General features: G+C 58.9%; 2 protein-coding genes across 10 annotated transcripts; one reads left to right on the top strand and one right to left on the bottom strand.

Annotated features, from left to right (window-relative positions):
* Nucleotides 1-3,764: 3,764 nt before the first annotated feature.
* CDK2AP1 (cyclin dependent kinase 2 associated protein 1) lies at nt 3,765-13,978 on the top strand. 5 transcript variants are annotated; one of them, XM_081122709.1, is made up of 4 exons: nt 3,765-4,012; nt 8,972-9,069; nt 10,612-10,738; nt 13,210-13,978. In XM_081122709.1, the coding sequence occupies exons 2-4, from the start codon at nt 9,001-9,003 to the stop codon at nt 13,275-13,277; spliced, it is 264 nt and encodes an 87-aa protein (XP_080978835.1). In that variant the 5' UTR covers nt 3,765-4,012; nt 8,972-9,000; the 3' UTR covers nt 13,278-13,978. The 5 variants fall into 5 exon arrangements, with proteins under 5 accessions (XP_080978835.1, XP_080978832.1, XP_080978833.1 ...); XM_081122706.1 differs by lacking the exon at nt 3,765-4,012 and adding an exon at nt 4,269-4,637; XM_081122707.1 differs by lacking the exon at nt 3,765-4,012 and adding an exon at nt 5,588-5,928.
* Nucleotides 13,979-15,275: 1,297 nt separating this feature from the next.
* On the bottom strand, nt 15,276-22,728 carry MTRFR (mitochondrial translation release factor in rescue). Of its 5 annotated transcripts, XM_081123684.1 has the most exons (6): nt 22,576-22,728; nt 21,949-22,175; nt 21,438-21,526; nt 19,753-20,252; nt 17,255-17,560; nt 15,276-15,874 (listed from the first exon to the last, which is right to left on the bottom strand). In XM_081123684.1, the coding sequence occupies exons 5-6, from the start codon at nt 17,534-17,536 to the stop codon at nt 15,638-15,640; spliced, it is 519 nt and encodes a 172-aa protein (XP_080979810.1). In that variant the 5' UTR covers nt 17,537-17,560; nt 19,753-20,252; nt 21,438-21,526; nt 21,949-22,175; nt 22,576-22,728; the 3' UTR covers nt 15,276-15,637. The 5 variants fall into 5 exon arrangements, with proteins under 5 accessions (XP_080979810.1, XP_080979809.1, XP_080979811.1 ...); XM_081123683.1 differs by lacking the exon at nt 19,753-20,252 and having other exon boundaries at nt 20,327-21,526; XM_081123685.1 differs by lacking the exons at nt 19,753-20,252; nt 21,438-21,526.
* Nucleotides 22,729-22,934: the final 206 nt, after the last annotated feature.

The following is a 22,934-nucleotide window of genomic DNA, read 5'->3' as shown; positions in this document are numbered from 1 at the left end:
TGCCAGTAAGACACACTATACCCCCCCCCCCCAGCTGTGACAACCTGAAGTGCCCAGACATTGCCAGCTATCTCCTGAGGGGCAAAATCCCCCTGGTTGCCAACCACTGCCCGAGACACATTAGCCATAAGGAGGCACCAAACCGGTGTCCCTGCTCCCCGTGCCTGCGGTGTCTTACCGAGGACAGCCCGGGAGCAAGGGGGCGCCACCCCTGAGATGCGAGAAGTGCAAATGTTAATTGGCCGGGCGTTGGGAGCCTGTGCGATTTCCATAAGTATGAATATTTATCAGCTAGTCATTTGAGAGCAGGATGTAAAGAAGCCATCTGGGGAGGCCTTTACGGAGAGAAAGGCGGCTAAAAAAAAGTGCAAAAACGCTTATTTTTAGAGTCCAATTCTCGGCGAGTTGGCTTTGTCCTCTGAAAGCTCCCACCCTGGGCGGCAAGTGCCCCGTCGGGCGGGGAGACGCAAGCACCACACCGTTGCTCCCAAATGGCCCTCGTGAGGAATTACCCGCAAGGGTGAGGCGGGGGACGCTAGAGGAGCCCACGGTACTCAATTATTACGTTTTTATTTTTTCATATATATTTTAATATGTATTGATTTCAGAGAGGAGTATTTGAAGCATCGATGATGAGAGAGAGCCACTGATCGGTTGCCTCCCGCATGCCCTGTATGGGGATTGAGCCTGAAACCTGGGCATGTGCCCTGACCCAGCAACCTCTGGGTGCCCTGGACTACGCTCAACCAACTGAGCCACACCGGCCAGGGCTTCATGTCCCACTTTTGGTGTTCTGTTCCCTCATAGGGATTCGGGCATAAGAAACCTGCACTTGTGGTCTGAAATGGATTGGCAAACGGCCCACGGTCCATCGCCTGTGTTTGACCCCTCAAGCTAAGAAAAGTTTTTACTTTCTTAAGTGGTCGGGGGGGGGGGGGGAAATAAATCGAAGAATACTTTGTAGCATGTGAAAACTACATGAAATTCAAACTTCATAAATAAAGTTTTATTGGAACCCAGTCATAGCACATTCTTACAGGTATTGTCTAAGGCTGCCTAGAATAGGCCAAGGTTGTGGGTTTGATCTCCGGTCAAGGTCAGGGCACATACAAGAATCAACCAGTGAATGCATAAATAAATTGAACAAATCAATGTCTGTCTGTCTCTACCCCTCTCCCTTTCTCTCTCTAAAAATCAATAAAAATTAAAAAAGAAAAGCAATTTCATTTACAATAGCATCAAAGATAAAGAAATACTTAAAAAGAAATTTAACCAAAGAAGTACAAGACTTGCACACTGAAAACTATAAAACATTGTTGAAATTAAAGGAATAAGGCCTATATAAATGGACTGGAAGACTTAAGATAGACGTACTCCCTAAACTGACACCAGTTTAATACAAGCCCTCTCAAAATCCCAATTGCCTTTTTTTGTGTGGCCAAAAATAAAAATAAAATGGACAAGCAGATTCTAAAACTCATATGGACAATGCAAAGGAAAAACAGCCAAGACGCTCTCGAGAAAGAGAAACAAAATTGGGAGCACTCACGCTTCCTAAATTCAAAGCTCATTACTACAAAGCTACAGTAATCAAAGCAGTGTGGTGCTGGCCTAGGATAGACATATAAATCAATGGGATAGAATACACCCTCATATTTATCATTAATTGATTTTCAGCAAGGGTGTCAAGCCCTTCAGTGGAGAAAGAATAGTCTTTTCAATGAAAGGTGCCAGGACAACTGGATGTGTACATGCAAAGAATGAATCTGGGCCCACCCCACGTCGTACACGAAAATGAACCAAAAACAGCCCTGGCCCGCTAGGTTCAGTGGTGAGAGTAGCCCGCTAGGTTCAGTGGTGAGAGCATCGGCTGCGGACCGTTCAGCTCCGACCAAGGGCACGGACCTTGGCTGCAAGCTCGATCCCCAGTCGGGGCTCCTGCGGGAGGCAGCCAATCAATGTGTCTCTCTCCCATCAATGGTTCCCTCCCTCCCTCCCTCCCTCCCTCCCTCTCTCTCTCTGAAAAGCAATGGGAAAAAAATATCCTCAGGTAAGGATTAAAAAAAAGTGAAACATAAGACTCAGCAATTCCATTCCTGGGTATATACCCCAAAGAATTGAAAGCACATGTCCACAGAAAAAAACTTGTACCCAAAATGTTCGTAGTAGCCGTATTTATAACAGCCAACAAGTGGAAGTGGAAGGGACCCAAATATCCGTCAGCTGGGGATGCGGTCTATCCCTCCAACGGAACCGTGTTCGCCATGGATGAAACAGAGCAACGGAGTACTGATACGTGTTCCAATGTGGATGAGCCCTGAAAACGTGGTGCTAAATGAAAGAAGCCAGACGCAGGGGTCACATACTGTGTCATTCCACTTACATGAAACGTCCAGAACAGGCACATCCAGAGAGACAGAAAGTAGGAAGGAGGTTAGAGGTGGCGAGAAGCTAGGGGGCAGTGGGAAGAGGCCGTGACTGCTACTGGGTATGGAGCTTCCTTTCGGGGTGACCTAGAATTAAGTGATGGTGGCACAACTCTGTGAAAACACTGAGACCCACTAAGCTGTATACTTGAAAGGGGTGCATTTTATACCAAGTGAATTGGACCGCAATTCCAAACAAAAGGAAAAAATATTTTTCAATCATGATGGTGAGTTACAGTGACGGGGTGGATTGGACACCACGGTGAAAACGCAACATGGAAAGGGAAGGGCCAGGAAGGTTTGTGGAAGGGCCTGCGGCGGGCCCCCGGGATCGGGACTCGCCCCAAGGCCTCGGAGGCGCTAACAGCTCGCAGGTGGCGGAGGCAGGTTGGCCGCCCAGGTGTGTCCGTCCGCCCTGGGAGCCCTCAGCTCGCAGCCCCCGCCCGCGCCGTCCAACAGGAAACTCGCCGGCGCTGGGGGGCAACGAGCGCTTGAAATGGGGCTCCTCTGAGTTCACACGCGCCCTGGGCGTAAAGTAGCGCCGGGTTCTCAAGACTTGGTTTGATAAAAATAACGCAAAGTATCTTCATTTGTTTATATTCATTACCTATTGAAAACATAGTGTTCTGGATACATTGTGTTATGTAAAATGTATCAAAGATAAACCTCACCAGCTTCTTCGTACTTTCTAAAATGTAACTACTGACACATTGAAAGTTACATTGTGGCGAAGAATATATTTCCAGGGGACAGTGATACTATTTGAGTCTTGGGTCCCTGGGGGACGGAGGGGGGTTGGGGTGGGTGGGAGAAGGTGTCGTTAATTTGTTGATGAAATAAAATTTCGCTGAGCATCCTTGGCTGGAAAAAAGCCTAAAGGTGATCAGAGGGGGGGGGGGGGGGGTTGCTGGTTGAGCTGGGGAGGGAGTGTCACTCGCTCCTTCAATCCTTCAGGGAAGGAAGGAAAGGCATGGGTGGTGTACCCCTTCCTCACTAGATCCAGATGTCTGAATGTCTGTGCCTCATTTAAAAATTTGCGAGCCACTGTGATTAAAAGACGGAAAAGGGTGGGCATCTACGTGTATTTTGATGAGCTTTTCTATTTAAGCAGAACCCCAAGAAACAGTACCTTGGGAAGCTTCATCGTCCAACCGCCCATCCATTTAAGGACGGCGTTGTCGCATCGCATCTGAGGAGGGGCTGGGCGGGGGTCGACGGGGGGGTCAGAAATGGTCAGCTCCAGGCGAGGAGGACCTTGGCCACGTTCGTTCCGGTGCCCTCGGCGCCGGGAACAGTGCCCCGCACGTAGTAGGCGCTTCTTCAGCAGCTGAATGAGCCAAGAGGCACCGTCTTGCCCTTACGAGGGTGCATTTCCCAGGGGGCGAGATTCCCCCGGCTTTTGTCAGCCTCGGAAGGAGTCGCAGGCCCCCAAAGGGTTAAAAGCCACTCACTGAGAGACAGGGACGTGGGATTTATTCGAAATCAATGTCCAGAGCCGGTCGCCGCGATTCCGGGGACTGGGCGGCCCTGGGCGTCTGGAAGGATCTGCGTGCTTAAAAATACCCTCCGCCACCATTTTCTCCCAGGTAATTTTCCATCCCTGCCCCCACAGTCCAGGGGACGAAAAGTAGTTCTGAAACCCGACCTGGCTCTTTAAAAAAAAAAAAAAAAACCACCCCAAAACCAACATTTTAAGCGGTAAAATGAGACCACCTCCCGGAGCCGGAGGCGCGGAGGAGGGAAGGGACCCGCGCAGGCCCCCCGCGCCGCCGGGACCCCCGCCCCCCAAACTTTGCCAAGTTGCGGGCGCGGCGCGCGCGGGGAGGCGCGGGGCGCGGCCGCGGGCGGAGCCGCCCCCTGACGCCGGGCCGCCCCCTCCCGGCCCGGGCCGGCCCCGCTGGCTCGGCGCAAAGTTTGCGGCCGCCCCTGCGCCCGCCCGATGTATGGGTGATATACTGCGGCGGCGGCAGGGCGAGGGACGGCCATATTTGCCGGTGCGGCCCGAGCCGCCCACAACAAAAAGTGCGCGGGAGCTCGGCGGGCGCACGGACGGGCGCACGGACGCCGGGCCCGCCTCGCCGCCGCCCGGCCTCGCCGCCGCCGCCGCCCCGCGGGCCGGGCCCCGCTGCGCCCCGCGCGCCCCGCCGCCCGGGGGGATGTCTTACAAACCGAACTTGACCGCGCACATGCCCGCCGCCTCGCTCAACGCCGGTGAGTGCGCCCCGCGGGCCGCGCGCGCCGCGCCCCAAGTGCCGCCAAGTTGGGGGCCCGCGCTCCCCGGCCCTGCTCGGCGCCCGGGGGCCCGCGAGGCCGGGGGCGACGGGCACCGGGTCCCGGCCCGGGGCAGCGCGGCCGCCGCCATGATTCCGGTGCCCGCGCTGCCAAAGTTGGCGGGTGCGCCCCGCGCGGCGCCGGGCCTCGGGGGGGGCCGGGGCTGGGCCGGGGCCCGGGGCGCGGGCGGCCGCTTGGTCCCCCCCACGCCGGCGGCCGCGGGCTCGCGGGGAGCGTGGCGGGCGAGGGCGGGGGCAGCTTTCCTCGGCTCCTTTTTCCTCCGGCTTTTGGGCGGCTCGGCGAGGGCCCCTGCCGGCGGGAGTGGGGAGCGGCCGGGCCGCGTCGGGAGTGCGGCGCGGGGCGCGGGCCGCCGGGGGGTAGCGGGGGTGCAGGCGCCGGCCGGGGGGCCCGGGCTGCAGGGGCGCACGTGTGCAAGGCCCGGCCAGCCTGGGCAGGGCTGCGAGCGGCGGGGGGCCAGGTGCCGCCGCCCCGGGGGGGAGGGGGGCGCAGGGCTGCTGGGCAGGGACTGGGGTCACCCGAGGTGCGGGGGACTCAACGGTCAGTGGGGGCTCAGCCTGGCGCGTGCGAGCGGGGTCCTCAGAGCGCCGCACGCGGGAGGCCCCCTCGGGCGCGCGCCGAGGGAAAGAAGTTGGAGAGGAGGGGGGCCCTCTGAGCGCCTGCAGGCGGTGTGCATGTGGGTGTGGGTGTGGGGGTGCATCTGAGACGGACTCCGCACCTGGGGGCCCCCAGAGCTGGGCCTAGAAGGCCCCCTCCCGCACAGCTCGGGAGGGGCCAGCCTCTGCCCTCCCCTGGGGCTGGAGCCGGGAGGTCCCAGGAAACTCCTCCAGAAGTTGTCAGGCTGCTGTGGGCTGCACCGAGGGGCTCACCCCGGGGCGGAAGGAGACAGGGAGGGTGTGTGTGTGTGTGTGTGTGTGTGTGTGTGTGTGTGTGTGTGTGTGTGTGACACTGGAGTTAGGAGGTGACCGGCTTTGTCCCCGCACCAGGGCCCTTCTCCTTTACACGCCCGGTTGCAGACAGACTTCCCAAAAAGCTAGGCGCATTGGTGGGGGAGGGGGCAGAGGCCGTGGGGGAGGGGATTGGCCTTGCTGGTCAGAAATGCCACGCTGGCAGTTGGCCTCAAGTTGGGGCCTGGTCTCCAAACGTTGACTCCTTAACTCCGAAAATCGGAAGAGGGACCCAAAAGAGCAACATGCGATGATACAATGTATCCGTATGTATTTAACTTTTTGGATACAGATCTGGCCCTTAGAAAGGGTTAAGATTCAGGGTGCGGGGCAGGGGGGGATAGTTGAATTGGTCAAATGTGGGCTCTGAGCCCCAAGGGCACACAGACCTATTTTCTCAAATGTTCCCACCTGCTCCGGGGTCTGCAGACCTCAGGGAGACACGCACCGTGGCCCAGGTAGGATGGGGAGGGGGGGGGAGGGAGGGTCTTGCAGCGGCCGGGACGCCCGGACTGGCGGGAAACCTCAGGCCCGCGCTGGGATAGTTGAGGCTGGGCGCTGCCCTGGGACCTTTGGGGTCCGGGGTCACGGAGTGACCCGCGCCCGCTCAGGAACCCCGAAGCCCTGCTCTGGGCTGACTGGCACCTGTGCCCAGATTTCCGTCTTTCTCCTATGGCGAGATCCAGGAGGAGCGCCGGGGTCCCGGGCGTCTGGCGTTTGGGTGGGGGCGCCCCCGCCCCGTGCACCCCGTTACAAAGCCTCGGCTCCCCCTGCCATTTGCATCCAAGATGGACTCTCCGCCGCGCGCCTCGGGCCTCCTTGTCATCACCCCTGGCGCCCTCGGGCCCTGCCTCCCGCGCTCGGGTTGCCAAGCGGCGGAGTTAGACAAAGCGCCCGCCTCCAGCCTCCGCGCCCCCCCCAGGCGCCCCAAGTGGCGGGAAGGCCGCCAGCTCCCCAGGCCCCGGCCGCTCTTTGTCTGCGTGGGGGCGGGGAGCCGCGCCTGGCCCCGGGAGCTGCGGCCTCGCCGCCCGGTCCCCGCGCGTCGCCCGCGCGCATTGTCTGCGATGCTCACGCCCGGTCTGCCGGGTCTGCAGGAAGCAGTGGGCATGAGTGCGGCTCGGGGCCCTTGGCCAACTCTCCAGGGCCACCGGCCCCCCCCTCCGCGCTGCACGGAGTACACAATGGGGGTCCCCTGCCCTGCGCTGTCACCTGACTCTCCCCTAAATCCGACCAGAACCGGGCAATTTTTCATTCCCCCTCCCCTTTCCTTGTCCCCCAAGACCTAACCTAGAGCCTTACGATGTTCTGTTGGGAGCCACTGCCTCAAACAGATGGAGAAACCGAGGCCCAGAGAGGGAAGGGCTGGTCTAAGGTGGCACAGCCAGGTGTGGCACAGCCAGGTGTGGCACAGCTGGACTGGCTCCAGGGCCAGGCCCTTGCCTGTAGGAGAGAAGGCGGGTGGGGAGGCAGGAACCCAGTGAGAAGAGCAGGAGAAACAGGAGGGTGGGAGGATGTGTGTGTGTGTGGGGGGGGGGGTGCCAGCCCACCTCTGCCAGGGAGCTGGCATCTTCTGGGTGCCTCGAAGAGCTCTGGGACGATCCATGCCCAGCCCCCGCCTCCCATTTAGCGTCCTGGCTTTCCAGGGGAGTGTCATAACTTGTAGGGTCGGGATGGGAACCCACCTCTGGGGCTGCAAAGCCTGAGCTACCCCGACCACACTCAGTACCCACATTGGAAGGTTCAGGAAATTGGGATTTGGCTGACAGGGTGAGGAGAGCTCAGGGGCAACCACCCTGACCCAATTCCTGTGCTCTGGGAGGAGGGCACACGGCTGGCGGTGAGTCCCCACGCTGAGCGGCACGGCCCCCAGTGCATTATAATCCCCACTCGGAGACTCAGCGCTGCCCAGGGATGTGCCCAGTTGCCTGCTTGGAGGTGAAGGTGGCAGTGTCCATGTTTCCTGACCGGGCATCCTATAATCCTGGGCCCTGGTGGGTAAATCCAGGGCAGGCCTGAGACTTGAGAGGACAGAGCTGTCCCCAGCTCCAGGACAGAGGGACAGGCATTGGGGTGTTAGCCTCTTCTGTGCTGTGTGGCCTGGGGCCGTGCCCACCCTCTCTGGGCTGTTTCTCTCTCCAGCGAGGAGCTCCAGGGTTCTCGAGGGCCCCTTCCAGCTCCAGCAGCCTGAGCTCCTGAACTTCCTTCCTCCCTGCCCCTCCCCTTGCCCACACCAGATGAGCAGCTGGTGGCTTTGGCCAGCCTGGCACCAGCTGTCCCTCCCCGGGGCCAAGTCTGCAGAGCCCGCTGTGTGTGCGCGTGAGAGAGGCCGTTGGCTCTGCAGGGGGGGAGCTGTTCCCGGCTGGGCGTGGAGCAGGCCGGCGGGCAGCCGCCGAGGAGGGCTAGGTAAATTCTCCATGGTTACCGTTGTTTGTGATTCCACAGGACATCCTTTCCCGGCTAATGGCCACTCGGACGCCATTACGGGTCCGCGTGCTCCCGGCTCCCGAGCTGGAGCCGGAGAATTCCCTGCTGGGGACCTTCCCACTCCCCTGTGCAGGAGACTCCACTCTGAGCTGGGCCCTGGGCCACATGGTCCCTCGATGCTGAGGGACAGTGTCCCCGACTGTTGCAGCCTGTAAGCGGGGCCACCCCTCCTTTCTTTGGGTGCGAGTCATCTGGGCGTAGACTCGGACTGTGAAGAGCCCTGTCCCCTCTCTGGGGAGGGGGTGGCAGGGACTCAGAGGGTGAGGGCTTGTCTGAGGACACACAGCGGCTGTGGTCTGCTCTGAATTCCTGATTTTGTGTCCGGTGCACCAGAATCCAGCCAGGGTTGGGTCTCAGATCTTGCCCTGTCTCCCTCACCATGGGGTCCCCCAGAGGGTTGGGGCCACAGGACATCTTAGCATACGGGAGGACCAGTCCCGGTAGCATGTGGGCTATTGTGGCAGTGATGTGGCCCTAGGTTGTCAACCTCTGGGGAGCAGGACCCAGGGAACAGGGACTGGCAAGGGTGACGCTGAGAATAGCAGCAGATTTCATCTTTGGTACCAGTCCCGACGGCAGGGATGGGAAGGTCAGTCTGTGCTCGATTAGCGATGTCTGCTGCCGTGGTGGGTGCGGAGCCCAGTGGCCTGTTAGTTACACTTGACGGTCAATCGGGGGGGGGCAGGGTTGTCTGTCCCGCAGACACGAGGCCACTGTTGGCAGCATGGGTCCCGGGCAGGGGGACTGTGGCAGGACCCTGAATCCTGGCCTCGGGTACAGCCGGCCAGGGCCCTGTGTTCCTGACCCCTCTCTCCGCCCCCGCAGCTGGGAGCGTCCACCCGCCTTCCACCAGCATGGCCACGTCCTCGCAATACCGCCAGCTGCTGAGTGACTACGGGCCGCCGTCTCTAGGCTACACCCAGGTATGGCAGCAGGGGGCGCGGGGGGCGGCCTGAGCCCCCTCGGGAGGGTGGGGACGCAGAGGGAGGGATGAAGGCGCGGAAGGGTCGCGGCCCCGGCCGAGAGGATGGCCCCCATCCCGATGGAGTCCGGATGCGTGTCGCGAGGGGCTGGTGGCCCCTGAGCGAGGCTACTTGGTTTACACCTGGTTCTCCCGCCGCCCCCTTGGCGGTCCTGCTGAGACTTGGTTTCCTCACCGGGGCGGGGAGAGCACCAGTGGAGGGAGCCACTAAGGCCACGGGGGCACCGCCCGTGGAGGGAGCCACTGAGGCCACGGGGGCACCGCCCGTGGAGGGAGCCACTGAGGCCACGGGGGCACCGCCCGTGGAGGGAGCCACTAAGGCCACGGGGGCACCGCCCGTGGAGGGAGCCACTGAGGCCACGGGGGCACCGCCCGTGGAGGGAGCCACTGAGGCCACGGGGGCACCGCCCGTGGAGGGAGCCACTGAGGCCACGGGGGCACCGCCCGTGGAGGGAGCCACTGAGGCCACGGTGCCACCGCCCGTGGAGAGGAGCCACTGAGGCCACGGTGCCACCGCCCGTGGAGGGAGCCACTGAGGCCACGGTGGCACCACCCGTGGAGGGGGCCACTGAGGCCACGGTGGCACCGCCCGTGGAGGGGGCCACTGAGGCCACGGTGGCACCGCCCGTGGAGGGAGCCACAGTTGCCACCTGCAAGATTCTCTCCTGTGTCCGGAACTTGCCACGTTCCGAGGTCGCCACGGACGCTGTCCTTGGGGGCGAGGTGGTGGCTCCCGGCCATGCCCCGCCGGGCCGCCCTGTCCCAGGAGGAGAAGCGGGCGCGGGCGCGGGAGCGGGACCGCCTGAAGAAGCGGCGGCGGCGGGAGGACCGACTGGCGCGCAGCCTGGAGAGGCAGCGCAACGCCCTGGCCATGCGGCGCTGGCGGGCACGGCGCAGGGAGGCGTGCGGGGCCCCCGGGAGGCGCCGGCCGGAGGAGCCCGAGCAGGAGGGCGGGGAGGCCCCGGAGGCCGAGGCCCAGAGGCCGCAGAGGCGGAGGCAGGAGCAGGCGAGGGCCTCGTGGAGGGAGAGGGCGGCCCCGGCGCCGCGGGGGGGTGGAGACGGACGGTCGGGGAGGGGAGGGGCCGTGGGGAGCCCACCTCAGGGTCTGGGTGCTTGCTTGGGGGGGCCTGAGGGAGAAGGGTTCCGGGGTGGGCCCTGCCGGAGGCGGAGGGCGGGGACATTGAAACACATCCTGGGCTCTGTCTGGATGGCCTCGGGTGACTTTCACAGCGGTGCCACCGCAGGTGCGGCCTGCGCCCCGGGGCCGGGGAGATTCTTGGTGAAGCCTTTGCTTCCAGAGGGGCCACTGAGACGATGGACACTCTCTGGAGACAGCCGGGGGATTCCTGGCGCGAGAGGCCAGCAGGGGGCCACCTCCCGCTCTGCTGTTGCCCCTCGGGGGCAGCTGGGCCGTGCCACCCGCCACACCCGGCCCGTGCGGGGCTCCGTCCGTCCGTCTGAGCCCTCCTCTCGCTGCCTCCAGGGGACCGGGAGCAGCCAGGTGCCGCAGAGCAAGTACGCGGAGCTGCTGGCTATCATCGAGGAGCTGGGCAAGGAGATCCGGCCCACCTACGCGGGCAGCAAGAGCGCCATGGAGAGGCTAAAGCGAGGTGCGTGCGGCGGGCCCGGGCACCGGCCCGGCAGGGAATTTTTTGGGGGGTGAGGGGGTCCCTGAGCCCCGCGAGCTCCCGGCTCGTTCGAGTTGCCGTGAGATGGGGAGGCGTCGGGCCGGCGTGAGCGGCTCTGGGCCGAGGACCTGGGATCTGACGGGAAGGGGCGTGGTGGCCGCTTGTCTTCAGATGGGGCGTCTAAGGGGCAGCTCCAGCCAGGGGCCTCGCTGGCCCAGCGGCCGCCACGGGCTCGGGCGGGAGAGCAGGGATTCCTGGAGGTTCTTTCATGGTGGGAGAGGGTGATGTCACAGGGAGAAGGTGACTCGGGAAGATGTGACCCACCAGGTGACGTCAGAAGCCGGGAAGCCGTCGGCTGCCTCGTGAATGAAGGGGAGGGGGAGGCGTTTCTATTTCAGAAGGTGGCGGTTCAGAGCCCAGTGGCCTGGGTGCGAGGTTAATTCCGGGAGGGATTTGGGGTTCTTAGAACGGTTGGAGAGCAGCCTTGGAGGACGAGGAGAGGAACAGTCTGGGGTATGTTCCGAGGCACCCACGGGGGCTGCTGTGAGGGCCGTGACCCGCGGCGACGGGCGGGCTGGCTGAGGACCGGCTCCGAGGAGCTGCGGCCTCCCTGCCGTCTGGGGGGAACCTCGTGAAGACCGACTGCGGGCTGGGTTGGGTAATAACGGGCATGGGCTTGGGGAGGGAGACTGGACTTAGAGGTTGGACCGAAGAGGGCTTGGGGGGGGGGCTTAACCCTAATCCAACCTGAGGCCCGGGTGGGCATCACTGTGTCGTCCAGGGCGCTACTGGAGTCAGTCAGGGAGCAAGGCCGTCCTGGGGACCGGCGCGGCGGCTGGCGGTGCTGGACCCCCAAGTCTGGCAGGCAGTCTGGGGTCTCCCAAAACGGCCGGTGTGAAGTCAGCACGTGGTTGCACCCAGTGACCGCTGGGCACAGCCTGGGCGAGCGGCCTGTCCTGCCCCATGGCCAGGCTCATGTTTCAGCAGGACGGACGGGTCACAGCGGGCACGGGGAGTCAGGCGCAGTGTCGACGGGGCGGCCGGGACACTTTCTGTGTATATATTTTAATCGTCACCTGAGGCTATGTTTTCACTGACTTTTAGAGAGAGAGGAAGGGAGAGAGAAACACTGATCGGTTGCCTCCCGTACCTGCCCCGACTGGGGATCGAACAGGATGACACTCCAACCGAGCCACCGGTCAGGGCTGTTTTTTATAATTAAAAAAAAAACCTTTATTGATTTCAGAGAGAGGAAGGGAGAGGGGGAGAGAGAGAAACATCAATGATGAGAGTCATTGACCGGCTGCCTCCTGCACGCCCACCGGGGATCGAGCCCGAAACCCGGGCCTGTGCCCCGACCTGGAACTGAACCGCGATCTCCTGGATCCTAGGTCGATGTTCAGCCGCTGAGCCATGCCAGCTGGGCTGGTTTTTTTATAATTTTTAATGGTAAGATATTATGATTTTGTGACACGTGTAAGTTATGTGGCATTCAGACTTGTGTGTCCACAAATAAAGATTTACCGGCGCACGGACACACCCGTTGTTTACGGAACGCCTGCTTTCACGAAACAACGGCGGAGTCGAGCGGTCGTGACAGGGCCTCTGTGACCCTGAGAAGCCTGAACCGGTGGGCCTTGCCCTTCCCAGGAACCGCCTTCCGAAGCTGAGAGATGGGATGTGTGAGGGGTGAGGGCCTAAGGGGGGGTGTCGTTCCCGCTGCCCTCAGGGAGTCTGTCTCTGAGAAGGAACAGATCTTTGGTGTCTGGGTCAAAACTTCATGAAGTTCAGTAGAAGCAAAAAATAAACCGTAGAGAGAAAAGACGTGGAGGGAAACAAACAGGAAGGAAGGAGATGGCTCGGGTACCCCAGGGAAGCCCCTCAAGCGGACCAGGTTGAACGTGAGCCCTGGTCAGTTTGTTCAGTGTTAGAGCGTCCACCCGTGAGCTGAAGGGTCGCGGGTTCGATTCTGATCAAGAGCACGGGGGGGGGGGGAGAACCTGAATGAGCACAGTTGACGTGCACCCTGATGTGCAGGCTGCGAGACAGTCATGTCCTTCCTAGAATTTAGAAGAAGCCAGAGAAAAACAGTGAAGGCATGGCATCTGCAAAGCGAGTCAGGCTTAAAGAACTTGGGGGAGACCCCCGTACCCCCACCCTCCAGATGGGAACACGGTTGATTTGGGGTCCCGTCCTGGAGGAAGAGCTCGCTGGCGGGCACCTCGAGTGCAGGAGGACGGGTTTAGGGCGACCCAGGAGGAGCGCCAGGAGGGAAGGGCCGTGAGGTGGGCTAGGGTGGCGGTGCCCCTTAAACCACGTGGAGGCGTGGGTGGTTCCGACGCGGGGCCCTAGTTCCCTCCCGGCGTGCGGCGTCTCCCGTGGGCGGTGAGCGCCCCTCTTCCTCTTCGGAGGTGCCCTCCTGGGCCTGGCCTAGCCCCATTTCTCCTCCTCAGGCATCATCCACGCCAGAGGGCTGGTCCGGGAGTGCCTGGCCGAGACGGAGCGCAACGCCAGGTCCTAGCTGCATCGTCGGTCCGTCCGCGCAAGGCTTTCTTCCCGTGCTCCTCCCAGAAGCTACAGTTCATGTCCCCCGTTTAGATGAAACGTGGTTTCTAAATGGTAACCGCTTGGTCTCTCCTCCCCGAGCCCCTCCTGTGTGGTTCGTCAGGCTCCGAACCCGCCCCGCCGCTGACACGGGCAGGAGGTTTTGCAGTTGATTAGGTTTACATATTAGCTAGGAACTACCCAGGGTGTGTTTTTTTTAAAGTTTTTTTTTTTAAGCATTGGTTAAAATGATGCACGTGAGAGTTACCTGTCACAGCAAACTGCAGTTCGCCTCCGGATACCAGTGTTTCCCTTCTGGATACATTTGTTCCTCACAAGGTTCTTTGTTTCCCCTCTTGAGCTGACACGACTCTGAGGGTTTGCATTTGGCGCTGTCGTCTGGCTTTAATGTAACTTCCTTTTTGCTTACCCATTTGCATGACTATTAGTGCTTTGAGGTCCATCTTTAAAATGCACAAGTTATAAATACAGAAGAAAAGAGCAACTTACCAAGCCCCGCCTGACAAGGACCCCTGACGTTTTCCCTGAGAATGTGTGTAGATTTCAGTTCCGCCCCTGCTGTAGGTTGGTCCAAACATCTGGAAGAAAGTGACTAACACTGTTTGCATCTTTGTATGTATTTATTACTTGATGTAATAAAGCTTATTTTCATTAACAGTTGGTATTGAGATGTGGGTTCCTTGAATCAGGTGGTATTTAAAAAAAAAAAAAAAACTCCGGAAGGAGAAGTGGGCGGGACCTGTCAAAGGTGGTATTTTCCCACCTGGCCCAGAAACGGGGTGTGAGGATGTGATTAGCACCACGGGCTGGGGAGAGTGTTGGCTGTAGTCACAAGGCTGGGATACAGCGAAGTTGCGTTGTAGTGCATTTTAATTGCAGTGGACTTTAGTGGATGCCAGGGAAGGATGCAAGAGCAGTTACTGACTTTGCCCTTTATCACCCCTCCCCCCCCCCCCGGGACCTAATCGGTTTTTAGGTGCTAATCCTGTGAGCATTTCCTGGGTGCTACAGGAAACTACTTTTCATGCAACGCGGCCACTTCGTCTGCTGCTCACCAGGCTGCCTGCTCTGGTGCTGCACGTGTTGAAAATCCGAGTGGTGGAGGTGGTTTTTACCACGAGTCCCCAAGGGGTGAGCGCTCACCTTGGTGAGGGGTGCAGGCAGTTATGCAGGCGCGAGGCAGTCCTGGCTGTGACAGGTCTGAGCCAGAGGCAGGGTTCTATGGGCTTGTGTGCGTCCCTGTCACACACGTGCATGACAGGAAACGCCAAAGGTGCAAGAAAGGAGACGGAAACGGAAGCTCCTGTCTCCTGTCTGCAGCTCTCCCGCTCTCCCCAGCTTCCTGGGCAGTTCCAGGTACTGCACCTGGGCCTTCGGGATGGAGGTCGGAGTGGGGAAGGGGCCTGCCGGCCGCGCCCAGAGGTCTAGAGAGCCTAGCGTAGGACACTGAGCTTCCAGACTGCGTCACCCAAAGGTGAGAAGAGCTGTAACTGGCTGCTGTAAAGGTAAATTTCTTTGGATGCAGAAGTGAGGGAGGCCCTGTGGCCTCACCTCGAGGGTCTTTTCCCTGTAAGTTTTCAACGTGACCTTGAGAAGTGTTCGAACAAGTCAGGCCATTCACCCGAACAGCCCCAAACAAGGTGAGGGCAAATGGTGGTGATGGTGTCAAGCAAACTCACAAGCAGACCAGGTTCCTGGAAGCTCATCGCTTACACATCTAGTCAATGAACACGGGGTGACAGGCGGATTTCCACATTGGGGAGGTTGTCTGGTCACGAGGTCCAATCAGGTAGCGGGACAAGTAACTTACCTGTTTTTGCCACTTTGCTTCCTCTTTTCAATCTCTTAACCTGACATTAATGAAGCTGAAATGTGAGTATCGCTGAGCAGGGACCCTGAAGGCTATTAATCTTTGCCTCAGTTTACAGTTTTCCATGAAAATAGCCATCCTTTTAAAAAATAGTTGTACTTATTTTTATTTCTAACCTTTGATAATAAAATAAGATATACAAGTACAGCTTAAAAAAGGTGACATCCTTCTAACTACTGCCCAGGTCGCGAAACCGAACCGTCGGCGTCCCCAGCAGCCCCTCAAGCGCTGCGTCTCCGTGAGGACCCCTTTCCTCCCCAAGCAGCCACTGTCCCCCAGCAGCGCCTCCTGTGTTTCTGTTTCATTCTCTTAAGTGCATCTCTGTCCACAGTCGACTCCGCCATTTAAAAACATTTGCCATCTTTTAAGCCCGTTGAAAACAGCTTCCAAAGCCCTGGGCCGAGGCCGGTGCCCGCGCTCCTCGCTCGGAGCCCTGCGGCCCCCCGTCAGGCCCCGCTGTCCCCGCCCCCGGTGTGCCCGCCCGACCCCCAGAGTGCCTTCAGCAGCCGCTTCTTCTCCAGGGTTTCCTTTGCGCGCTTCTTCCTCTCTCGCTTCTTCTTCTCCGCGTCTCGCCTTTGTCTGTGAGCGAGGCTGTTCTCGCCGTTGTAGAAAAGGTCCACCTTTTCCTGTAGGATCCTCCGAGCCAGCTTTCGGTTCTGATCGACGGATCGCGTCTGATGGCACTGCGGAGATAAGTCCACGACGTGAGACCCACAGGGCGGTCGGGACAGGACCCCAGGGCTCAGTGCAGGCCCCCGTCACTGCAGCGGGGGACGGGCCCAGGAGGAAGGCCACTCGGCAGGAATCCCAGCCAGATAGTGACCTTCCTGCCTCGGGCCCCCGGCCCCCACCCCTGTATTCTGTGGCTTTCACGGTGAATGTTTCATAGTTAGGACTGTTGCTTTGTTTAGAAGCAACCCAGCCTTTAAATAACTTAAAATCCCAAAATAATTTCAAAAACATCAACTGATATGTCTGGCTGTGGGCAGGGAGCGAGCACATTGTGAGGACATGTCAGGCTCTGTCTGAAGGAGGGAGCCGGGGTCTTTATCACCAGCCAGCCAAGCGTTTGTGACGTGGTAACTTAGTGTTAGGGCGAGTGCCCTGCAAAGCTGTTGATAAAGGGGAACTCTGGGAAGTTGGGGTGATGTACGGCACTGAAGGAGAAATGGGATAAGTCATATCAAACAGGTGAAACAAATGATGTCAGTCTTCAGTTTCCCTGTTGCTCACGAACGATGCTTTTTCAGGGGGGAGAGAAAAGTGGTTGAGATTTGAAGTGATGTGCTGGTGGCTTGGAGAGTTGGCCGGGAGGAGGGTTGTTAGGGACGGACTGGGTGAGGCCTGGGGCGGGTTACTGAGCCTCTCTGCCTCCATCCCTCACCTGTTCCACCCAGAAGGAGGGAGGGCCCGAGAGGGCTGAGTCAGTGTGGAGTTACTCAGGCCTGTGCCTCTGCTCTACTGTATCTCGGGGCTGGGCTGCCTTCCGGGCCCTGGCGACACTGGGTGGACTGGCATCTCCACCGCGGAGGCTGCGGAAACAGGAGAAGGCTGGTCACCACTTCCTAGAGGTTCAGGACAGGATGTGTCGACAGCTGGGGACACTGATCAGAGCTCCGTGTTTTATAGGGGAAGGAAGACGCCCACAGGCAGCCATGCGGAGTGTTCTGAGGCTGAAAATGGGTTGTCTCTTGATCTCACTCAGAGGGGTGGGCGTTAGTGACAATGACCACGAGGAGATGGAGGGGCACAGACGATGTGACCACCTGGGTAACCAGCCAGGCCATGGACTGAGGCTGCTTGCAGACGTACAGGCCTGGTCACTGCTCATGGACGTGGCGCCCACACAGAGCTGCAGCCACTGGCAGCCGGGGTTTTACAAGAACTGAGCTGCCCACCAAGTTCAAGGAGGCAGCGGGCGCCTGGCTCCAGACGGCCCGGTTGGAGGCTCTGCCCTGGGGAGGGATGGCTCAGGACAGGATGGGGTAAGATATGCAATGCCCTCAATGCCCTCTGGTGTGACTCAGAACCCGCCCCCCTTCTGTCCCCCCTTCTTCCTCTACCTTGACGACCAGGCCCGAGGGCACGTGCTTCAGCACCACGCAGTTGCTGGTTTTGTTGGTCGCCTGGCCCCCTGGGCCATGTCCTTTCACAAACTGCTCTTCAAGGTCACTCTCGTCCAGGGACAGCAGGGTGGGGTGGTCCTTCTTGCCCACCACCTGGACTGGAGGGACTCCCGTTCCTGGGGACAGCAGTGCTGGCCTCTCCACAAGCCGGCAGGCCCATGGCAGGGCGCATATCCTGGCCAGGGGGGCGGGAAGGCGAAATACACCCGAGGCACCCATGGCTGGGGCCTGCCTGCCGAGGACCTGAATCAGAGAGACAGACTTTCAGGGAGAGGCGCTGGCTCTCAGGCTACACTTAAGGCTCTAGGGCGACCTTTGTAAACCAGGGCTCACGGTGAGCACCCATCTTGTGGGGGGTACTTAGGAAATGAGCGAGGATGGGTGACTTGGCCACACAGCCCTGTCTCCAGCCCGGCATTGGCTGCTGTGTTCTTAGAGGTAAATATTTTTTCATAACAGACCAAAAATATCTTCCAGGCACCCAGAGGTGCTGTTTTCTCAGGAAGGAAAGGTTCTGAGCGTGAAATTTGACGATGAAGTATTAAATAGCACATCAGGCAAGGACTGGGGTGTGAGTCCAGTGACACAATTTAAACGCTGGGAATCTCTGAACTCCACACGTAAAAGACAGGATGCAGTCGTCTGTTTTATAGCTGAGCTTACACAGTCCGACGCGGTAAATACCACTATCAATCAATGTCACCACTGTTGTTTTCAATGTTTCCAGTTTCTTGGGTCTGAATGGAAACATCTGTTCCCTCAGACGCACGGCCAATAACCTGATCCAACTGGTTCACGTTGTCAGAACTACCAGACCAGCCGACTTACTGAGGGGCCTGGTAGGTTCAGAATACCACGGGAGGTGTTCTGTGAGCCAGTCGGGGTGAAAAGGAGCTGGACTCTGTCTTTGCGGTGCTCAGTCTAGCCAGAGAGGGAAGGCAGTGAAAAAGAAAGCGACATTTAACAGTAAGATTTAAATAACTACTCGGGGACGCAGCACGAGGCTGAAAGGTCTCAGTTGACAAGTGAACAGTAAGTACTGAGAACAGCAGCTGTGAGGACACCAGTGCACAGGCCTCAGCTTACTTCGGGGGGCGGGGTAGGGAGGCAGGAGGATCTGAAAGGTGTTACCTCTTCAAGGATCTACATTCCAAGAGGAGGGAGTCACGACCTGGGTTGGTTTCCCACCTGGAGAATGGGTGGATGAGCCCTTCCCACCGTCCCAGACAGGCGACAGCTCCGGGGAAAGGGGGGGGGGGCTTCTGTGGATACCTCTGAAGGCAGGAGACTGTTTAGCAAAGTCCCTGCCACCCAGTGGAGTATGGGAACTAGGACTGTACCACTTGGTTATGCTGCTCTTTTTAAAAAACTGACTTGAGGGAGACAACATCAGTTTGCTGTTCCACTTACTTACACTCTCACTGGTTGACTCTTGTGTCCTGACCAGACGCTAACCCCCAGCCTTGGTGCATCAGGATGGTGCTCGAACCAACTGAGCAACCCAGCCAGGCAGTTATGCTTGCTGATGGGTAATTATGTAGGCACTAAAAACAGACGCCGCCTCTCAACAACTGCTTCTTACGCGGCTCTAAATAGCTGCTTCTACCATTTGAAACCTTGTAAATTCTAGCACATGGCAACCGCTCTCTAGCATAGGGCTGGAGTCTCCCTAAGCCAACTTCCTAAGCCGAGTAACCGAACATCCGCCAAATGGTTCCCGAGGTCTGCTCTCAGCTCACTCACCTGTCGCCCGCTGTCCGCTTTGACTGCGAACATCTGGGCCCCCTCTCTAGCGCTCTCTAGATGAGCAGCAAGGACGCTAACGCAGACATGCTGCTAGGCGTTGCTTCCTTGTAAATAGGTGCATTTTTTGCCATTTTAAGCCTAAGGGTCTCAGTGATGCTGAGATGCTATTGGTCACTTTAAAATTTTTAAAAATATATCTTTATTGATTTCAGAGAGAGGAAGGGAGAGGGAGAGAGAAATATCCATGATGAGGGAATCATTGATCAGCTGCCTCCTGCACGCCCTCAATTGAGGATCGAGCCTGCAACCGGGCATGTGCCCTGACCGGGAATCGAACCTCGATCTCCTGGATCCTAGGTCGATGCTCAACAGCTGAGCCACGCCCGGCCGGGCCACTTTACATTTTTTAAAAATTGATTTGAGAAAGGGAGAGAGATTTGTTGTTCCACTTATTTGTGCATCATTGGTCGATTCTTGTATGTGCCCTGACTGGGGATCGAACCCACAACCTTGGCGTATTGGGACGGTGCTCTATTAACTGAACTACTTGGCCAGGGCGACACTGGTGACTTTTAGATGAACACCTTCACCTCTATCTCTACTATTTCTATGGAAAATTAATGTGCTTTGCGAGGCTTATGCCAGAGCTGGTTTTCAATCCTACCAATGACATGTAGTCGGACTCTCACCTTCTTTGGGAAAAGCCTGCTCGTTCAGTCGTCAGGCCCAGTGGTGATAATTACGTGGTGCGGTAAGGTCGCCAGGCCGGGAGGAGGTTATGTGTGGAAATAGAGTGTGCCCATCCAGATGCTACTTTAACAACTGCCTTTGTTTCTTGTGTGAGCAAGATTTCAGAAGTATCCTCAGGGAAAGAAGATAAATGATAAACCGAGGCACTGTCCCCGAGATGGCTACACAAAGAATCCAGTCCCCTGTAGACGATTCCATGAACGAGACCAAGTCCACGTCCAGACTCTCCCTTCCCTTCCTCATGTCTGCTTCCAACCCACAGGACAGAATTCCTTTGTGTATCAGACAGCGTCTGGCCCCTGGATTAGATTCCTTGTGGAACACGAGCCCAGCGCCTCCCTGGGGGTTTCTCTTCCGTCAGCGAATGCCACCAGGTGGGACAGTGCCGGGATAGAGCCCAGTGACAAAGAGAGGAAGCAAGTCTGGGATGAGGCAAGACCTGCAGACAAAGGGCGGAGAGGAGGGCGCGTTTATCAGTTCCTTGTCACCAGCCGTTGTGTTTCCAATCTCTACCTTTCTGTCCCAGTTCAGAGCTGCCGGGCACGCTGGAAGGTCTCCCACCAACGGGAGTTCAGGAAGGTCCCCAGTGTTTGGTTACTGGCTTCTTTGTGTGACAGCTAATTCCGACAGCCAATTGGATGAGCCTGAATACTGGTATCTTCTGGAGCTCTGGCTCTACTCCAATGAGCTGAAAATGACAAACACACCCAAGGTCCCACTTCCCCAAGGCCCAGAGAAGAATACGGGTTGGATTTCAGTTTTTGTGATACCTGCAGGGCAGCCCCAAATCTTTGGGGGAACAACAGAAGCAACTGAAATTAGAGCTCATCGTGACATTAAAAAAGAAAAAAAATGGTCACCAGAAGTCCCAGTAAGGGGAGACCAGCGGCCGTGACGGCTTCGCTCTGATTCTTTTCTGGGACTGGGGGCTGTGGTTCGGGGCTGGCTCACACCCTTGCTTCCTGCCAGCTCTGTTTCCTTTGACCGCAGCTTCTGCCCTGAGAGCTGATTGCTGTTTAGGTTACAGCCTCTCGTGGACTGAGTCCCTGCCCGCTTGGTTAAGTTAGAGATAACAGTTGTCAGGCCTTTACAGATGGGAATGTTAATTGTTCAGTGATATTTGCATCATCTACTGCGAGACAGGCGTGGGCCTCAGGGAGCGCAAGGAGCCTGTAGCTAAGAGATAAGGTAAGATGTCCAAGAGTGTGACACAGGCCATAGGCCGGAATGGAAGACCTGCCGCAGAGCTGTGGTTCTCACACGTGCCTATGGCCCTAAGTCACCTGGAGGGCCTGGGATGGAGCCTGTAGCCCAGGTACGTACGTGCCCGTAACTGGGAACTGAACCTGTGACCCTTTAGTCTGAGGGCTGATGCTCTAACCACTTAACCACACTGGCCAGGGCTGAATTTTTAAAATTACGTTTTTATGTGAAGTATCCAAAATCTGGGGTGTATCCACGCTTACAACACAGTCCGTTTGGAGGAGCCACACGTGCTAGTTGGCTGGGGTACTGGACGGGGAGCTCTAGAGCCCTGCTGCTCAGAGTGGGGTCCACGGAGGAGCAGCAGCAGCAGCAGCCCCTGGAAGCCGGTTATGCAGAATCGGGCCCCACCCAGACCTACCGGCCGGCGGGCCTGCGTTTAAGGAAGATCCTCAGGTGACTCAGTGGTGTTCTCCCCACAGACTCCGACGCAGGAATGTGCACGTTCTCCTGGCAGTCGGGACATGACGCTTTTAAAAGCTGTGGTTTCTTAGGTTATAATATTGAAGAAGCCGAGACCAGAATGCAGGAGGGCTGACTACTGCGTAAGTCTGGATTCCCCTCCCCAATAAGAGAAAATGACAGGTCTCAAGACAAGGGTGGGTGAAGAAACAGACCGACAACAATCTCGCAGCTTTTAAAAAGCCAAAACAGCCCGGCCGGGTGTGGCTCAGCGGTTGAGCATCAATCAGCCCCTAGAGGATCCAAGAGATCGCGGTTCGATTCCCGGTCAGGGCACAGCCGGGGTTGCGGGCTCGATCCCCAGCAGGGGGCGTGCAGGAGGCAGCCGCTCCATGCTTCAGATCAGAGATGTTTCTCCCTCTCCCTCTCTCTGAAATCAGTAAAATATGTTAAAAAACAAAAAGGAGCACCTGGAAACCTGGAAATCACCAAAGACACGCCGTTTGGTGAGGTCACAATAGCGGCCCAGGAAAGCGGGCGCCACGGAGGAAGGAGGACGCCGACAGCCCAGCTGCGCTCCCCGCGGGCTCCAACGGCAAGACCCGGTTCCCAGGGCGCGCGCCCGCTCGGGCTCCCTGCCGGCAGGGGGCGTGCGGGAGGCGGGCCACGGACGTTTCTCTCCCGCCTCCCCCTCGCTCTACAAACATCAATAAAAACACCTTTAAAAATAAACGAAGGGCGGGAGGCACCTTGAAGGTTAACCGGTGTGAACCGCGCGCACGGAACGGAGCCGGGGCGCACGCGGAGGGACGCGCGGCCTCCGCGGGCCTCGGGAAGGCCCGGCGGCAGCGACGCCGACCCTGCTGGGTGCCGGGCCCCACCCCGCCCCCCGTCCTTGAGGCGCCCCAGAGCCGCCCCCCAGCAGCCCGGGGGGCACCAGCTCGGGCGCCCGCACCCGGGCCTCAGCCTGGCTGCGCGGCTCAGGGTCGCCAACGGGGACACACTCCCGGCGTCCCGGCTCCCGGGCCCCCTCCCCACCGCCCTTGACAATCGTGGGCAACCGTGTGCAGGCGCCTGGTTCCTCCGCGGGCACTTACCTGGCCCCAGGACTGGCCTCCGCCCCCCTAAAAGTTCTGCTGGGGAGGAACCAGAACCGCCGCAGCTCGGCTCGCGAGGCGCGGTCTCGAGTCTGCGCACGCGCCGCCCTGCGGGCTTCCAGGCGCGCCCGGAGGCGCCAGCTCACCGATCTGCGCATGCGGGGAGCTGAGCCTCTTTCCGCGTGGCAGAGACGGAGCTGCCAGAGAGCCAATCAGAGGAGAGGGTTTGACAGAGGCCCCGCCCCCATCCAGTTCCCAGGCGTCGGACCTCCCTCTTCCGCGGGAGCTGCGGGAAGGGAAGGGAAAGGCAGGGGGAGGTCGCGGCGCGCGCAGCCCCTGGGTCGTCTCCGCCCCCCTCG

The sequence above is a fragment of the Miniopterus schreibersii genome (genome assembly GCF_964146895.1).
Source record: "Miniopterus schreibersii genome assembly, chromosome: 20".
NCBI lineage: Eukaryota > Metazoa > Chordata > Mammalia > Chiroptera > Miniopteridae > Miniopterus > Miniopterus schreibersii.
Note: the sequence above shows the minus strand (reverse complement) of the source record. Positions and strands in the feature narration are given on the sequence as shown.

Bases quoted from the DNA above. Each gene is read 5' to 3' on its own strand.
- CDK2AP1 (XM_081122706.1), top strand. From the start codon at position 4,370: ATGGGTGATATACTGCGGCGGCGGCAGGGCGAGGGACGGCCATATTTG. The intron at 9,070-10,611 runs GTATGGCAGCAG...CGCTGCCTCCAG, and splicing joins CGTCTCTAGGCTACACCCAG to GGGACCGGGAGCAGCCAGGT. The intron at 10,739-13,209 runs GTGCGTGCGGCG...TCTCCTCCTCAG, and splicing joins CATGGAGAGGCTAAAGCGAG to GCATCATCCACGCCAGAGGG.
- MTRFR (XM_081123683.1), bottom strand. From the start codon at position 17,536: ATGGGTGCCTCGGGTGTATTTCGCCTTCCCGCCCCCCTGGCCAGGATA. The intron at 15,875-17,254 runs GTAGAGGAAGAA...TTATCTCCGCAG, and splicing joins CCTCGGGCCTGGTCGTCAAG to TGCCATCAGACGCGATCCGT.